General features: G+C 52.9%; 8 protein-coding genes across 8 annotated transcripts; 6 read left to right on the forward strand and 2 right to left on the reverse strand.

Moving 5' to 3' along the window:
- Window positions 1–444: 444 nt before the first annotated feature.
- Window positions 445–1317, forward strand: QC763_0000480 (uncharacterized protein; the record flags this gene model as incomplete). Its single annotated transcript, XM_062905026.1, has 2 exons — window positions 445–1102; window positions 1160–1317. The coding sequence occupies 2 exons, from the start codon at window positions 445–447 to the stop codon at window positions 1315–1317; spliced, it is 816 nt and encodes a 271-aa protein (XP_062769431.1).
- QC763_0000490 (uncharacterized protein) lies at window positions 1318–1746 on the forward strand (the record flags this gene model as incomplete). The annotated part of the gene is made up of 2 exons (XM_062905027.1): window positions 1318–1351; window positions 1373–1746. 2 exons carry the CDS (start codon window positions 1318–1320, stop codon window positions 1744–1746), a joined length of 408 nt encoding a protein of 135 aa, XP_062769432.1.
- A 376-nt stretch (window positions 1747–2122) lies between these two features.
- On the forward strand, window positions 2123–4968 carry MAE1 (NAD-dependent malic enzyme, mitochondrial). Its single transcript, XM_062906607.1, has 4 exons — window positions 2123–3163; window positions 3219–3708; window positions 3756–3999; window positions 4060–4968. The coding sequence occupies exons 1-4, from the start codon at window positions 2861–2863 to the stop codon at window positions 4835–4837; spliced, it is 1815 nt and encodes a 604-aa protein (XP_062769433.1). The 5' UTR covers window positions 2123–2860; the 3' UTR covers window positions 4838–4968.
- A 76-nt stretch (window positions 4969–5044) lies between these two features.
- Window positions 5045–6347, forward strand: RPL23A (60S ribosomal protein L23A). The gene is made up of 5 exons (XM_062906606.1): window positions 5045–5097; window positions 5160–5292; window positions 5564–5611; window positions 5718–5964; window positions 6036–6347. The coding sequence occupies exons 2-5, from the start codon at window positions 5279–5281 to the stop codon at window positions 6144–6146; spliced, it is 420 nt and encodes a 139-aa protein (XP_062769434.1). The 5' UTR covers window positions 5045–5097; window positions 5160–5278; the 3' UTR covers window positions 6147–6347.
- Window positions 6348–6558: 211 nt separating this feature from the next.
- On the reverse strand, window positions 6559–7662 carry QC763_100600 (uncharacterized protein; the record flags this gene model as incomplete). Its single annotated transcript, XM_062906605.1, has 1 exon — window positions 6559–7662. The coding sequence occupies one exon, from the start codon at window positions 7660–7662 to the stop codon at window positions 6559–6561; it is 1104 nt and encodes a 367-aa protein (XP_062769435.1).
- A 590-nt stretch (window positions 7663–8252) lies between these two features.
- Window positions 8253–10436, forward strand: QC763_100590 (uncharacterized protein). Its single transcript, XM_062906604.1, has 4 exons — window positions 8253–8945; window positions 8994–9098; window positions 9158–9599; window positions 9656–10436. Exons 1-4 carry the CDS (start codon window positions 8775–8777, stop codon window positions 10228–10230), a joined length of 1293 nt encoding a protein of 430 aa, XP_062769436.1. The 5' UTR covers window positions 8253–8774; the 3' UTR covers window positions 10231–10436.
- A 214-nt stretch (window positions 10437–10650) lies between these two features.
- On the reverse strand, window positions 10651–13176 carry QC763_100580 (uncharacterized protein; the record flags this gene model as incomplete). Its single annotated transcript, XM_062906603.1, has 1 exon — window positions 10651–13176. One exon carries the CDS (start codon window positions 13174–13176, stop codon window positions 10651–10653), a length of 2526 nt encoding a protein of 841 aa, XP_062769437.1.
- QC763_100570 (uncharacterized protein) lies at window positions 12930–16158 on the forward strand (the record flags this gene model as incomplete). Its single annotated transcript, XM_062906602.1, has 2 exons — window positions 12930–14379; window positions 14629–16158. Exons 1-2 carry the CDS (start codon window positions 13372–13374, stop codon window positions 16156–16158), a joined length of 2538 nt encoding a protein of 845 aa, XP_062769438.1. The 5' UTR covers window positions 12930–13371.
- Between the last annotated feature and the right edge of the window lie 126 nt (window positions 16159–16284).

The raw sequence follows: 16284 nt of genomic DNA on the forward strand, positions 1-16284 counted from the left end.
GCTCAGCCGTCAGACAGGCAACAGGAGCTGAAAACGAACCAATCAGTGGCTTGCGTCGGTGAGCCATCACTACCCTACACGCCGTAACCAATGTAGTATAGGTACCACAGGCACTGCCGATAATGCGCCAACACGGCACCTCCCGGATCACCACAACGCCGATCACCAGGCTGGGGGCTTCAAAAAACACACGCCGCAGTAATTCTGTTGCACTGTGCCGCGAATATCCAAGTAATCCACCACCCTACCGTACCTACCGTATCTCAGCAATGCGGGATGATGTTGGGAAAGGTTGGCATTGAACAGTGCCATGGGCGCTGCGAAAGAGCGGGCCGAATTACTTGATCACCTCTATTAAAACACCCATAGCCGGAACTGGATGCCATATCCTCCTGACTTCTGTGCTGGTCTTGTTGACGTTTGGATCCTCCTCACGCTCTCACAATGGAGCCCTCCGCCATCCATGGCCGGGATGTGGTGGGAAATATGGTGGCCCCTTCCATCCCCTACAACACCTTGATGGTAAGTGTCCCCCAAAATAAGCTCCCCAGCGCCATGAACGACTCCTCAACCGCCTCTAGGGATTCATCTGGTCCGGCACATGCCTGTCGCTCGTCACCATCCTTCTTCGTCTTGCTTTCCGCATCAAACTCCTCCGTCGCCTCCTTCGTTTTCTATCTAGGCTCTACAATTCTCTGGGCCGTCTTAGCACGCACTCTCTATGTCGTCGCCCAGGGTTGGAACACGACCCCTACAAACCCAGCCGCCATCGTCGAGCTCTTCAACAACGCCGGCACTCTTCTCCATGCCATCCTCGCAACCTACTGGCTCACCTGGACCTCGCTATGGCTGGTCAAGATTGCCTTTATGGTATTCTTCTACCTTCTGGGCAGACACGCTCCTCTCCAGCGCTACCTCTGGTGGACGGTACTTGTCTGCATCGTGGCGGCCTACTGCGTGACGGTCGGGCTGACAACAGATGACTGTCTAACAGCCAGTGGTATCGACATTGCACAAAAGTGCATCGGCGAAGCAAAATTCAACCGGCAGTACTTTACCTCTCGCTTCCACTTGGCAACGGATATCTCGACAGACCTCCTCAGTCAATTCCATGTCCCGCCGTTTTGCCAGACAGTCAACTGACATGTCCGATATCTAGTCGTCATCGTATCGGGCAATATCGTCTGGCGGGTCTCTATTCCATGGAAAAAGAAGCTGTTGCTGATGGGCATCTGCTGCTTGACCATCGCCATGGTTGTCGTGGCCATCGTCCGCGCCGAGGCAGGCTATTCTGGAACCTCTCCCGACGTATCATAGATGATTCTGTGCAACTCCCTCGAGATGACATTGGGTACGTTATGCTGAAGAGCAGCCATCTTGGTCGCCTGCGCCGCGTCTTTCCGCAGTATTTACTCCCACATCAAGCACACCAAGCAGCAAGACACCCTGAAGCTTCGACATCGAGGCAACTGGTCCCGAGATAGAGGCCTCAAGTCGAACGCCAACGCGACCGATATCATTGTCACAACAGAAGTCAGGCTTTGGGAGCACCAAACCCTCGACGATTTGACCCACAGCGAGGAAGCATTGTGGCCCCGGCCGCAACACCATGGACCGGAACATGTCCACATGGATGGTACAGCACATCCAAACCCCCCACAAGAGTTCAGTGGACCGACAATCACTTATCCCGCTCTTGCTGCACAACCTGGGTATAGTGTAGCTGCGTATAGTGTTCAGAAGTGATGATATTGACGGCGTGAATGTTATGTATGACAGATCTCACCGGACATGGCAGTGAAGGAAGAGAAGTCGGGCCTAAGCCATGAATGGGAAGACTCCTCGCAGACTTTCTCTGCAATTTGTGCTCCGGGATATTGACACGTTCACGTAATGCGTGAATCGGTGACTCGGCCACTGCAAGAACTTGGTCCATGAAGCCAGGAATAACGACAGACGCTGGTGAACTCCGGTGCCGTCGAAAGCCTGGTGTTAAGCCTATTAGCCAGGTCGGGCCGACGCCAGCTGCGTGTTCGGACCCGGAGAGCCGGGATGGCCCGTGCCCAAGACCCCACGAACCTCCAAAACCAGACAAAAATTTTTCGCGTCTCCAGAATTTTTACATCAAACAAACCACCGAGTTATTTGCTGTCGTATGTACGCACGCAATGCTGCTCGTGTCACACTCCGCGCTGCTGTCTTGCCGATTAAAACAATGAGCAGAGACAATATTTTGCAGCAACGGAAGTATCTCACAGGTAGGATATTTTTTCTCACATTCTTTTGCCCATGCAGCAACCGTTCCCAGCCGCTCAAGATCTCTCCGGATTTCTTACCAGTGAGATCTCCCTCTGGGGAGGCCTTCGCTTCTCAGTACGTCTTGTACTCGGGTCTTTGAAGGGGCTGTGCCATGTTGGACGGGTCACTGGCGGCAGGCTCTCGGGTCTGTCGCGGGTGATGATCTCTGCTGCAAGAATAGAACCCTCATGGGCCATCATAGTCCGCGTCTCTGCCGTTTATCGGACTTTTACAGAGAGGAGGCTCCAAGCGACCCGACATTCTTGACTTGATCCTATCTCATCGTGAATGGCTGAGTGTGAGAGTCTCTTCCAGCGCTTTTCGACTCTGTAGGCGTGGTCCATCGGTGTTGTGATTTGCGCCGTTGCGGGGTGCTTTGCTGGTGGAACGAGATTAGCCAGCACCATTTGGCCAACTACGTCATCGTCAACTGGCGATGCCATGCACTGAGCAACCGCTCTCTTCTCACCACTGAGTACTCGTAAAAAAGACAACTGTGGCTACTAGGCTGTCTGTAGCTCCGTATCTCGCAAATTGTTCATCCCATCAGCATCCACCCACAATGGGATCCCAAGGCAAGCCGTCGTCCAAATTTGAGAGTCTTCCCTTGTCAACAAGCGGGCCGCTAGAATGCGCGCTCAAGGGCACCGTCCTACTCACCCATCCATACTTCAACAAGGGCTCAGCCTTCACCCACGAAGAGCGTCGAGACTTTGAACTTGCTGGGCTCCTGCCCCCAAGCATCCAAACGCTGGAGCAGCAGGTCCAACGGGCGTATGAACAGTACAGCGCGCATCCTGATGATCTTTCCAAGAACACATTTTTGACCTCGATGAAGGAACAAAATGAGGTGCTCTACTTTAGGGTGAGATATACCAGCAGTCGCAAAAGACATGCAGATAACTGAGACATGCATGCAGCTGCTCCACGATCACCTGCCCGAGATGTTCAGCGTAGTATACACGCCCACAGAAGGTGACGCCATCCAGAACTACTCGCGTATTTTTCGGCGTCCAGACGGAGTGTTTCTCAACATCAACGATGCCGACCGTGTTCACCATGATCTTTCGCTTTGGGGCACCCCAGATGACATTGACTACATTGTCGTCACGGACGGGGAGGAGATTCTGGGAATTGGGGATCAGGGTTGCGGTGGCATTCTGATCTCAATCGCAAAGCTTGCACTCACGACACTCTGTGCTGGTGTCCATCCTAACCGTGTCCTACCCGTGGTCCTGGATTGCGGGACGAACAACCAGGATCTGCTGGATGACCCATTGTATCTTGGACTCCGGCACAAGCGAGTGACGGGCAAGCGTTATGACGACTTTGTTGATACATTTGTCAAGTCGGCACGGGAGCTGTATCCGAAGGCTTACATCCATTTTGAAGATTTTGGGTTTGACAATGGTGAGTTTGCCTTGTCATATTGATGGCATTGGTCTGACGGGCGACAGCACGGAGACTACTCGAAAAGTACCGCCCGGAGATTCCTTGCTTCAACGATGACGTCCAAGGTACCGGCTGTGTAACACTTGCCGCCATCCTTTCCGGTCTGCATGTCACGAAGCAGAACCTAGAAGATCTTCGCATGGTGGTATTCGGCGCTGGAACGGCGGGCGTTGGCATCGCTGATCAGGTCCGTGACGCCATCGCTACAGAACGAGGCATCAGTAAGGAAGACGCAGCAAAGCAGATCTGGTTCGTTGACCCTGAATACCCGTTTTATGCATGCAATGGAGGAGGTGCTGACACTACCAGGCTGATTGACAAACAAGGGCTACTGACTACCGGAGTGGAATCACTGTCAAAGACTCAGAAGCCCTTTGCAAGGTCTGAAGATGAGTGGAGTGGAAAGGACAGAGATCTGTTGGCCGTGGTCAGAGAAGTCAAGCCAAACGCGCTGATCGGAACATCCACAGTCCCCAAAGCGTTTACGGAGGAGATCGTGCGCGAGATGGCCTCACATGTCGAGCGCCCCATCATCCTTCCGTTGTCGAATCCGACGCGCCTACACGAAGCTATCCCTGCTAATTTGCTAAAATGGACAGACGGAAAAGCTCTGGTAGCAACTGGAAGCCCGTTCAAACCTATTAAAGGACCATGGGGTCAAGACGGACAAGAGGTTGAGATCGAGGTTGCCGAGTGCAACAACAGTGTCGTGTTTCCAGGCATTGGTCTCGGGTCTGTCCTGTGTCGCGCTCGGCTTGTTACAGACAAAATGCTGGTCGCAGCGGTGGGAGGGGTGGCAGAGCTGAGCCCGGCTCTGAAGGACGATATTGCGCCATTGTTGCCCGGTGTTGAGGTCGTGAGGGATGCCAGTGCAAGAGTGGCCCGCAAGGTGATTCAGGCAGCTCTGGAGGAGGGTGTTGCAACAGAACAGGGTATTCCAGAGAATGAGGACGATCTTGACGAGTGGATCAAGGAGCAAATGTGGAAGCCCGTGTATCGACCGCTCAAATTTGTGGAAAAGGAGGGAGCTACAAGAGAGGCAAAGGGTGAGATGAGGGTTGTTGGAAGTCTGGCAACATGCGACTGATGGCTGCATTGAACGGTCGCTTATCTCGGGAAATGTAGGACTACGGTAAGAGTCACGATTAAGCCCCTAGAAGAGAGAATCACCTAGATATAAAGAAGCTTGACCATAGGCAGCTTGCCCTTCACTTGGTGAATAAGAGCCGATTCACTGGCATCTCGACTGTGTGGAATCAATGTTGAGCGTGAGTGCTGCAAAGGGCAGCTGCGGGGCATTGCAGATGGCCCCACTTCACCTGCCAAGCAGAGCAGACGAGTGCCAGGGTTAGGGGTCCTATCGGTTTATCCACCCAAAAAAAACACGTGACGGGCTCACAAATCGGTAGGGTTTTCGGTCCACACCAAAAATTATCGCGAAAGGCCTGTCTAATTCCAGTCCCGCCTTGTGTCCTCGAAATCTCGACTCCCCAACGACAAGTCGCATTTCCGCAACCAGACCTTCGCAATGGCCAAACTATCGTGAGTACTGTCCTCGCCATCGCCATTTGTGTAATTTTCGCCCACGAATCCCTGGAATCGCATGCCTCGCCGCCAAAGTTGGATCTGGAACTTGCTGGGAGGAGGGGAAAGTTGTGGGGGGAAGTTGGCAAGCAGCTTGCGAAAAAGAGCTGGGGAATGATGTGCAGGACAACAACTTTGGCGATCGGCGGCTGCGATTCGAGATGATATGATGGCTTCAAGCAAGAGCAAAATCACTTCGTTCAAAGATCTTGGCTGACAGTGCAACCAGCCGCGGTGCCCCTGGTGGCAAGCTTAAGATGACCCTCGGTCTTCCCGTGTATGTTCGATATCCTGAACCGACGACTTCGACCGACGTTTCTCCAACGCGATCGCAAATGCCGAACGGAACGAAAGAAGGAATATGGGCGCTGACAGGGAAATAGTGGTGCCATCATGAACTGCGCCGACAACTCTGGTGCTCGCAACCTTTACATCATCTCCGTCAAGGGTATCGGTGCCCGTCTCAACAGACTGCCCGCTGGTGGTGTTGGTGACATGGTCATGGCCACCGTCAAGAAGGGAAAGCCCGAGCTCCGCAAGAAAGTTCACCCCGCCGTCATCGTCCGCCAGGCCAAGCCCTGGAAGCGCTTCGATGGTGTCTTCCTCTATTTCGAGGACAACGCTGGTGTCGTACGTATCCCCGATCCATAACACAGGGCTGAGTGGAGGACTTGAAAGGAGAGAGGCTAACAGTGCCATAGATCGTCAACCCCAAGGGTGAGATGAAGGGCTCTGCCATCACCGGCCCCGTCGGTAAGGAGGCTGCCGAGCTCTGGCCCCGTATTGCCAGCAACTCTGGTGTTGTCATGTAAAGGGTTTATTTGGGCGAAGTTGATTTTGGGCATTGCGGAATTTCGACGAACACAAGATTCTGGAACCTGGGAACTTGCGGATCCCCCTCCCCCCCGAAGACGGCGGAGGACAGGAATCCGTGACACAAAAGGCCATAAAAGGCTTGGGCTGGATCGGGAAGGCTTTGCATTTCTGGTGAGGCGTGCTAGGGAGTCATACCACAACTGCATGATACAGGTCAATTCAGAATCAGTTCTCGATTCCATTTGCGGGACGGCGCATCTTTTCGGGGATACTCGGGTTCTTTATACATTTTTTTTTCTACTGATATGCTGCAGTTGATGCTGTGTTATATGCTTTTTCGTCGTTTCATTGTGTTTGTCACTTCAACACCGACCCATCTCGATTTATTTACATTCGTCCGTCCATCGATCACGTCCTCAACCACTGGAGCAAGGCGGCATGGAACCGATCAGGTGCCTGGATCTGTGGCGCGTGTCCCAGGTCTTCAAACTCGACCAGCGTGCAATTGGGTATCCTGTTGGCTGTTTCCTTTCCAATAAGCTCATACCTTCCCAACTTCTCCTTCACATCAGGAGGCGACCACTGTTTCCCGATGGCCGTTGTGTCCTTGGTCCCAACCATCAACAGTGTCTTTGATCGGACACGAGGGAACTCGTAAAAGACCGGCTGGGTCAGCACCATGTCCACCACCCTCGCCTGACCCTCGACAAAGTTTTGGGCTTCAGTGCCAGCGTAGATCTGAGCCAACATCATCGCCCACACATTGTACTCGGGCGCCCAAGCCCCGAGGTAGTAGGTGCTCTGCTCGTACCCCTTTATTGACATGTAGTTTGACGTCTGTTCCGTCTTGAGAGTGATAGAAAGATCAGGGTATGGTACCCCGAGTTCGAGGTACGGCTCTAGCCCGATGGGATTGACGAGAACAAGGCTGGAGACTAGGTCTGGGTAGAGAAGGGAGAAGCGGGTGGCTAGCATGCCGCCCAGGGAGTGGCCTACCACTGTTATGCCATTGTTGCTGGGGTCTGTCAGGTCCAGGGCTGACAAGAGGGAGTAGGTGTTGAGGGTTAGTTGGTGGAGGGAGTACTGGTAGAGGGTGCCGGGCTTGGAGGACTTGCAGAAGCCGATTTGGTCGGGGATGATGACGCGGTACCCGGCCTTTTGGAGGGTCGCGGCGGTGGTGGACCAGGTGATGGAGCAAAAGTTTTTGCCGTGGAGCAAGAGGGCGATTTTGGGCTTGGGATTGGGCTTTGTGCGGGTGTGACGGACGTGTTGTGGCTTGGTGGTTGCGGTAGGGGCGACGATGGGGGGAAGGTCGATGAAGGCCATCTCTAGGGGCAGACCCTGAGAGCCGAAATGGAAGAGTTGGAAGGGGTGGGGGTATGTGAAGTTGGAACCATTGAGGTCGGTTGGGAAGGGGCCATTGTCGATGGTCGTGTTGTTGGTCGCCGTCTTGCTTTGGCTCGCGATGGCTGCTACGGCTGATACTGCCAAGATGAGGGCGAGGAACAACATCTTCACTTTCGGAGTTGCGCGAGACAACTGCACAGTGGTAGAGCCCAAGTTGGAGACCACTGTTTCCCCAAGGTGACTTTGTTGCGGTGACCTTCCAGGGTGGTATTTTGTTGGTAGTCGTGATCAGCCTGGCACACCAGATCATCGCTGGAGTCAGCCAAAAGGCTGTCGTGTAGCATCTTTTAAGATGCTCGAACCCAAGACACTGGAATATTTGCCCCTGAATCCCACTTCACGAAAATCGGTGGGCACCAAAAGAATCTCATGTTGACATGCTTTTTCTTTCACGCTCATGACAACGACAGGGAAACAAGCTAAGGGGATCAGGGATGAATACAGTCATGACGGTGGGATATCAGTGGTTTATTTCTCGTCCCAGAAGCAATATCGGAACCCGGCCAAGCGGATGGCTGTGATATTGAGGTGGTGCGATAACTCGCCCTTGCATTAAAGATCAACGCTGCATGGCGGTCACCCGATTCGGAGTTTTATCGACCGTAGGTGAGACATGTACGGCTGAACTTTCCTCCCTTCAACACGTAGCACAGATCTGTAGTATCTACGCAGATTTGAAGTAACATCCACGGATCTTGCTTTTTAATCGCTCTTTGGGTGTTGGATAAATATGTCCAGCATGGAAAGACTGCTTACCAAGCCCGAGTAAGAAACAACAAACCCTCCTAAACGGCAGGTCTAGGTCCATTCACGCTCCAGCTTCGCTTATCTGTTTCGGCATCCGGGGGCGCCATGATCGGCGCTGTCTGCTTGCCTCGAGGGACCTGCCAAAATCCTTTAGCGCCACAGAAGCCTCTGGCCACTTGGAAGATGTCGGTGTGAGCACGGCAGGCTCCAGATTTCCAGAGGGTGAACTGAACAAGACGGGAAATTCCATTGCTCTCCTAAGGCGGCACCCGTGTCTTGGTGTCCAGGTTCCTCCCTTCCAAGAATGTAGGTACCTGGGCTCTGTTGGGTAAAGACGGGCGATGTCTTGGTAGGACACCACCATGATCACAGGTGGTTCTCTGTTGATATAATTAGGTCACATCCAGACCACTGCTGGGTGTCAGTTCGTGTGTTCTGGTTTGTTTCCTGAAGACGGTTCTGAGATCACTATGGCCTCCGGGAACTTGCCTGGTGAAAACAGGGCATACCAAATCGAGGCCCCTTGCATCGTCTTCTTCGTCCTAGCGCCAATCTTTGTGGGCGTTCGCCTTTGGGCGCGCATCAAGCCGAGAGGATGCTCCGGACTAGGCCTGGATGACTGGACTATTGTTCTTTCAACGGTACGCTAGACGCCACCCCTATTTCAACTAGCAAGCTAAATTTTAAAGATATTTGCAACTGTCGTATCGGCATTGATGGTAGCATCATGTGCCCACGGCTTTGGTCAGCACATTGCCAACCTTACCAAGCCCAACAGGCTGATTACACTAAAAGTATGGGTCTTTTCTGTTCTTGTATGACCTCGTTAACCAACCTAGCTAACCTCCCTCAGCTGTTCTACGTCGCTCAAGCATTTTACAAGCTCACCATCAACCTCACCAAAGCCTCGATTCTCCTCCTCTACCTCCGTATCTTCCCCAAACAACGGTTTCGCAAAACATGCCTTGTTCTTCTAACCGTCATTCTTCTCTACATGGTCGGAACAACTGCCTCTTCGATATGGCAATGCAACCCGATTCCGAGAGCTTGGGATAAGTCCATCGCCGGCACCTGCATCACCATCACGGCAAACTGGTACGCAAACGCCGTGTTCTCGATCACGACCGACCTGGTCATCCTCGGGCTGCCCATGCATTCGATCTACACCTCTCATCTGCCGACAAGCCAAAAGCTGGCATTGATGGGTGTTTTCGCGCTTGGTCTATTCACGACAATAACCTCGATTCTACGGATGACAACGCTCAATTTTTCGTCAACCAGCCCAGACATCACCTGTACGTATCTCTAACTTGTATCTGACCGAAACCATGAGCTGAGTATTGTCACAAAGTCGACATCGACTCTTCCATCTGGACCATGATCGAGCAAAACCTCGCTATCATCTGCGCCTGTCTTCCCGTCTGCCGGCTTCCCCTGTCATACATACTCCCCTCGTACTTTTCCACCACCTCGCCATCATCTTCGTCTTCGATGCCCGCCATCAAGATGAAGCCGAGGATACACATCGGTGGCTCGTCAAGCTCGACTCAGGAGTTCAACGGCCATATCTCGGATGCCGAGGGGGGTTATGAAAAGAGGAGATATGGACAATACGGGATTGACAAGGGGGTGATTGAGACGTCTGTTGGGGTCGTCATGCCGCCTGCTACACCTGTTACCGCTGGCAGGCCGGATACATCGGGGAGTAGGAGAACCAAGGCTGAGGAGTGGGTGCAGCAGCAGAGACAGGAACATGAAAACTTGGGTAGACAAAGCTTTCATGGCTCGGTTCTTTCTGCTGGGAGGAGTGGCCACGGTTCGGGCGAGGAGGGGGATAGACAGAGCGAAGGGGCGATTCGGATGGTGAGGAACTATGGTGTTTTGTCTGATGGGAGGGAGGTAGAGCCGCATGCACAGGTAAGATGAGCATCGAACTCAGGGTTTGAGGAGTCCGAGGGGTGGGGTTGACGCGGTATATGTTCCTAATGATATCTACATACCTATCCATATTCATAATGACAGGCCAATCGTCTCCATGAACCAGGCGAGAATGGCATGGTTAGAAATTCAATTTTATCATGGGAAAGCCAGAGACAGGTACAAACCCGTGGCAAACGCTGTTCCTATCACCATGGAAAGAAGTAAATTGTGGCCGTAAGTGTTCATAGATTGACAACGCTATATATGCAAACAAAAGAAATATGCCAGCAGTATGCTCAGTCCACGATGCCAACCTTTTTATCCGTTCCCAATGCCCGCTACCCCGACCAAGCGCCGAATCCTGTGCTGTTGGACCCTGTGAAAATCCCCCAAAAACGAAAGCAAGAAATCGCTATACCCGTCCGCCTATTCCGCTTGATCACTCGTCTGTGCCGCTTGCCAAAGCAAACTGCTCATGCTAAGCTCCAGCACACCCTTGTTCTTCCTGACCATCTTGGCATTGACAGTCCGCATGTAATCCCTCTCCCATTTCTCCACAAACGTCACAGTCTCAAAGGCCTTGATCTCTGCTGTCGGCTTCAACATGAAGCCCTTCCCTTCCTGACCCTCTGCCTCCTCGTACTTCTCCGGATTTGTCACGTCAACCAGGACGCTCCTCCTCCCACCAGTGGCGATGACCTCGACACGCCCAGGGTCTACCCAGATGTCTTTGGCAGTTTTGACCATGTCTTGCCCATCCTCGGCTACCTCGCCGAGCTGTGGAATGGCCTGAGGTTGAACCTGATCCACCCAGGCCCTTTTCGTTCCGCCGTCCACAATGACCCTGAGAACGAATCCGCACTTGAGATGCTTGTTCCAGAATGTCACCACCGCTAGCTGATAGAGCACCCTCGACTCCAGAGCGCCGACTCGCAACGTCCCAAACTCCTTGTTGTATTGGGCATGGCCCTTGCTCTGGATATCGATAACTTCATACCCTGGCGCGACGAGGTCGGGATACTTGAGCACCAAAATCTCCTCTATCGCCTTTGCCGCCTGTGGCCGATTTGCCGCTGTGTTGGGGATGTAAATATCACGCCGCTCAGCCTTTTCCAAGTCCGAAACCGAGACCATGGTTGGCATTCTCGAGCGAGTCCGCACCATCACATTGGACGTCGCCGTCTGTGAGAGCAAGACCGCCAGTCGCCTTGAAGGGTCGTCCTCGGAGTGGCAGTTGAGCACGCCGAGATAGAGTTGCTGAGTCTGTGTTGCCGAGCTGCTTGCGCTGACGAGGTTGAATTTGACGTGCAGTCCCTTATTGGTCATGGCGTAGTCGGAGACAGGTTCTGTTGAAGGTGGTGATACAACAACCTTTTCCATCCCCTTAAAGTCGGCAGGTGATCTCGCCAGCACCGGCATGGTGCCCGAGAGGGCCTCGAAATCCAATTCATCCAACTCGGGTGTCGTCCGCGTTCGTTTTGAAGACTTGTCCTCTTTTCCTAGGGCGCCCCAGGCAAATATTGACTGATCGTCCGTCCGGCGGATGATCTCTTCCTGTAGCCTCAGAAAGGCTTTGTCATATCCCTCGCCATAGATTATTGGCAGGTTGACCCCAAACAATCCAAGCAGACAATACGCCACATCCTCCGCTCTGGTCGTTTCTCTGCCCGCAGCCCACGCCATTCGCTGCGCAATGCTAGAGTTGTGAACCAGCTTCGGCTCCAACAAGACAACCTCCTCAATTCCTGTAATCTTCTCCACCGTCTTAACCAAACTAGACTTGGTCCCGAGCAATCGCCAGCCGTGGGCGTAAAATACAAGCTTTTTCGGCGCAACAAGCTCTTGAAGGGTCCAGCCCCGCGTGAACCATCTCGAGGCAGAAAAGTCATCCTTCCATGTTCGGTACCCAGCGGTGTAGCTGTCAAAGTGAACGTCGTCAAGATAGGCGTAGCAGACAGCCGCTTTTTGGTACCAGCCAAACATGGAGTTGATCGCCTCGGAAAGCTCGCTGCTGCTTCTCCTGTCGATGCAGACAGTGTCGATCCAGATGTACGAGTGGCCGTCTTTGGAAGCCTGGGTGCATGCATAGCTGAGCTTGGCGTATCCCGCCTTTTGTTGAACTGGGTGGGCCTGCGGTTGTGGTGGTTTCATGGGAGGAGAAGGAGGCGGCAATGCTAATGGCGGTGACGATGATGGCGTCATGGTTGTGGAAGATGAGAAAGATCTGTGACTTTGGAGGTCGTCGTCGATTTCGGGCGATGGTGGTAGGGGCGAAAAGTAAGCAGACTGGCGCTGGAACCGGCTTGCATCACGATGCCCGCGGAGAGCCGTGAGCATGTTGGCCAGCATCATGAGCTTCATGACTTCGGTCTTTTCCAGCGGCAGCTCTGGTCGGGCGGCGGTGATGTAGCCATGGCTTGAGCCGAGTAGAGATGGTAATGAAGATGGTGGCGGTGTAGCTGGTCTGGGTTTTCGAAATGCGGAAAGGGACTCCAAATCCTGAAAGGTCACCTCCTCGGGACCCCAAGTGTGTGAAAATATGGCATAGGGAGGAATGCTGGGCTCAAAGAACTCCTCCACCTCGCGGGTGGTGACATTGAGCAGTCTCATTTTGGGTTTTGGGCGGTGTTCTTCCTGAGAGTTCATGTCAGACAAGAGCAGACGGAAAGTTGCAGGTCGACATTTGTTTCGACTTTTGTGAGTCTTATCATGATGGGCTCGAAGGGCCAAGAGACACTTGCAGTTAACCGGTGGGCCAATGAGACGTTGCAACGACGCTATGGGGAAAAGACCAATGGGAGCAACGCCCAAGTGTGCCATTGGGTCCGTCAGGCTCCAAATGTCCGATGTACTAGTGTGGAGACATCGTGGACCCTCGTGGAGCGACTCGACCTCGACGAAAATGACGCCGTTGTCCAATTCGGATCTGGTTTGGGCACCAGCTGCTTGCATCACGTCTGCAAGTTGGCACCACCGAATGCCGGAGGATCATTGTTCCAAGACGAAGCTGTCCCTTGATGATGCCTGATATTGGACAATGGACCAGGCCATTTCCTGTTGGAACTGGGAAACGAGGCGACCTCATGGACATTTTCCGACTTGATTGACAATGGACGTTTTGTGTTTCAACTTTGCTGCAGGTCATTGATGAGGGCCTCACGTGCTAGTCGTAGCGAACCAACGACTGCAGTAGCCCCTCCCTCCCCCACCCAACGACTGGTGAAGCATGCATCTTTTTCTTTCCCCGCACTTCAAGACCAGAACCAAGGCCATTCCCTGTCGGTATCAGCATACACAATGAGTCGATGGCATCTAGAGACTTGCATGTCACCTGATGTGGTGGTGACTGGTGGAACACACATCTACTGCATGATATGCAACCAAGCACCAGACATTGACAAGCTTGTTGCCGACCCTGGTCATCAGAATCCCACAGCACCTTTCATTCCGCCGGATGAGCCGTACGGCGCATACAACCTTTCATGGCCGCCGGGCATTCCCTATAGAAGGACTGGGCGGCATATCACAAGGGAAGAACCAGCGGACCGAAATGAAGCAGAGAACAGCAACTCCTCAGAGGGCTTGGTCAGTAACATCCAAGTTAGGACCGCGTATGAGAAGGCATTGGGTCCGGATGCGTTCCGACTCATTTGCCTTCCAAGCACGGACGATGTGAATACACCTATTCACTTGACGCTCGAGACGTATGGCGATGTGCGCTATCCGGAATACGAGACTGTGTCGTATACATGGGGCGGAGAAGATGAAGACGGAACCCTTTGCAAACCAGTCTTTGTTGGGCCTTACTGGGACGTGTTGCTGCAGACCAAAAATTGTTGGGAAATGCTGAGATTCCTCAGACCTCGGCGAGGTTGTCGCTTGGTCTGGGTTGACGCCATCTGTATCAACCAGCTGGACTCGCTGGAGAGAGCAACACAGGTGGCGAAGATGAGATCGATTTACAAAAACAGTCGACGAACGGTTGTTTATTTGGGCCCTGAGATCAGTCCTATCACCACACATGCCCACCCAGTCCGACTCTCAGCAAGAGAGGCAGTCACCTTGTCGCGAGGAGGGGAGACTGAGCTCATCGGTTTGGGCGGCAAAGTAAACTTGGGGCAGTTGCTTCTGTGTCGGTACTTTAGTCGCATCTGGGTAATTCAAGAACTTCTCCTGTCACGCCAAGTATCAATTCCAGTTCGCGATATGGAGATAGATTTTGACTCACTGAGCATCAATGCTATCCCCGGGCAGGCCGGCGAGGGCAGACGCCTAGGACAGCTCTGGGACAGTACGCCTGCGCCGTGGTTCCAATACTTATCCCAGGGAGGCTACTTACGTCATGGTCTCCTGGACTGGACACTGCTGACATCTTCGTCGACTGCTTCAGACACGCGTGACGAGTTGTTTAGCCTCCTGGGTCTAGTTCCTAACAACAATTTAACGCCAGATTACGGAATTTCCCGGATGCACGCGCAGATAGGAGTTGCCGCACACTCGCTGTTCCGCCTTGGTTCCTTCGAAAACTTCTACATAGCTCCCACTCAGCAGAGAGAACGACCCGACAATTATCCATCTTGGGTGCCCTACAGAGCTCGAACAGGGGGAGCAGCACGAGTGTCATGGACATCCCAGGAACCAGAACGTGTTCTCCAGGAATTCTACGAGGCTCTGAAGCGCCACTTTGATAAGTCTTATTCAGGCCGTCATGCAATCTATCAGCCGGAAGAAGATAATGAATCAACACTTTGGACGGCCGAAGCTACCATCGATGTAGACACAGCAGCCTTGACCCTTAAAGCGACGCATTTGGCGACATGTACGGATGTGCCTGTTGAGGTTCCTTTTACCAAGGAGAACCATTTCAGGTCACGTACTGAGAGGGAACCCAAATGGAAGGCCTTTGTGGTGCGGTCTAACGAGATGGAGATGTATCTTCTCTCAAACCGGAGCAGTGCCCTTGATAAAGTAGTTGAACCATTCGACCACATCTACTGGCTGCACAGGGATTATACAAAGGAAGAAACGCCAGGGTTCTTGATCCTGCGTCCCATAAAAGGACAAGAGGGGAAACGGTTTCGGTTGGTCGGCTTTTGTAGCCAGGTGTTGTTTGTCGAGGTCTTCGTTGCCGGACGGAAGACTGTCCCAAACAGGCAACCAAACAGGGCACGCAGTATCGCTATTCATTATCTTTCTTCCTCTAATCTTCAGAGAGGATTGAAGCGAGCTGTGGATGATGCTGTCGCCAAGTTTGGATGTTTAGAGGAATTGTTTCCAGGCGTAGTCACACCACAGGGTCAGCTGTGGAGTTTCTTGGCCTTGATGAAGCTGGCCTCCTGGCCATCGGAGCCGTTCACTTTCTTTTCGGAATACCTGAGCCACCTTGACTCAAGATACGATGGCGTGGTTACCAAGGAAATGAGGAGACTCGAGGACGACCAGCACGAAGTCGAGGTCCTTACCATCACCGTGCCATCCGCCGACATATCCAAGTTTGTGTTATCATGGGGATACTTGCGCCCTCCTTTCGTCAAGTTTCAGCAGCTACAATCACGGGAGGACCAAGATATACCATGGGACGAAAGCAGAGTTGTTGTAGTGGAAACTCTCCAGGAAGATGATGTGCTGCGGCTCCGGGCTGAACTAAGCGCCAAGGACCTGGCTGACCTAAGGAGAAGCGGGAAGCGTGACAGTTCGGGGCCCGGTGAGCAGCAAATCAGCAATGTAATTTCACCGGAGGCTCAGACTGTCTGGAAATACTTTCAAGAGCTGGAAAAGGCGCGCTGGGCGACAGGAGGAATGGGCATCCAGGAGATGGTCGGACTTGTTCAATCTGGCCAAGACACAAGTTCAATGGCTTGTCCTGAATGGCCGGCTGATATCGTGGATGCGTTTCAGGCCCAGGGCAACACTTTACAAATCACGATTGTGTAGGGTAAAGTATGCCAACTGGACTGAATCAGGCCTCGAAAATAGCTAACAAGCCTTCAAAGATAGTTGATAGGCTTGGACGAATAGTAAAAAGCCTGTTTTTATTCTAAAAAGACATAGCCGTGACTG

The sequence above is a fragment of the Podospora pseudopauciseta genome, chromosome 1 (genome assembly GCF_035222475.1).
Source record: "Podospora pseudopauciseta strain CBS 411.78 chromosome 1, whole genome shotgun sequence".
Taxonomy (NCBI): Eukaryota; Fungi; Ascomycota; class Sordariomycetes; order Sordariales; family Podosporaceae; genus Podospora; species Podospora pseudopauciseta.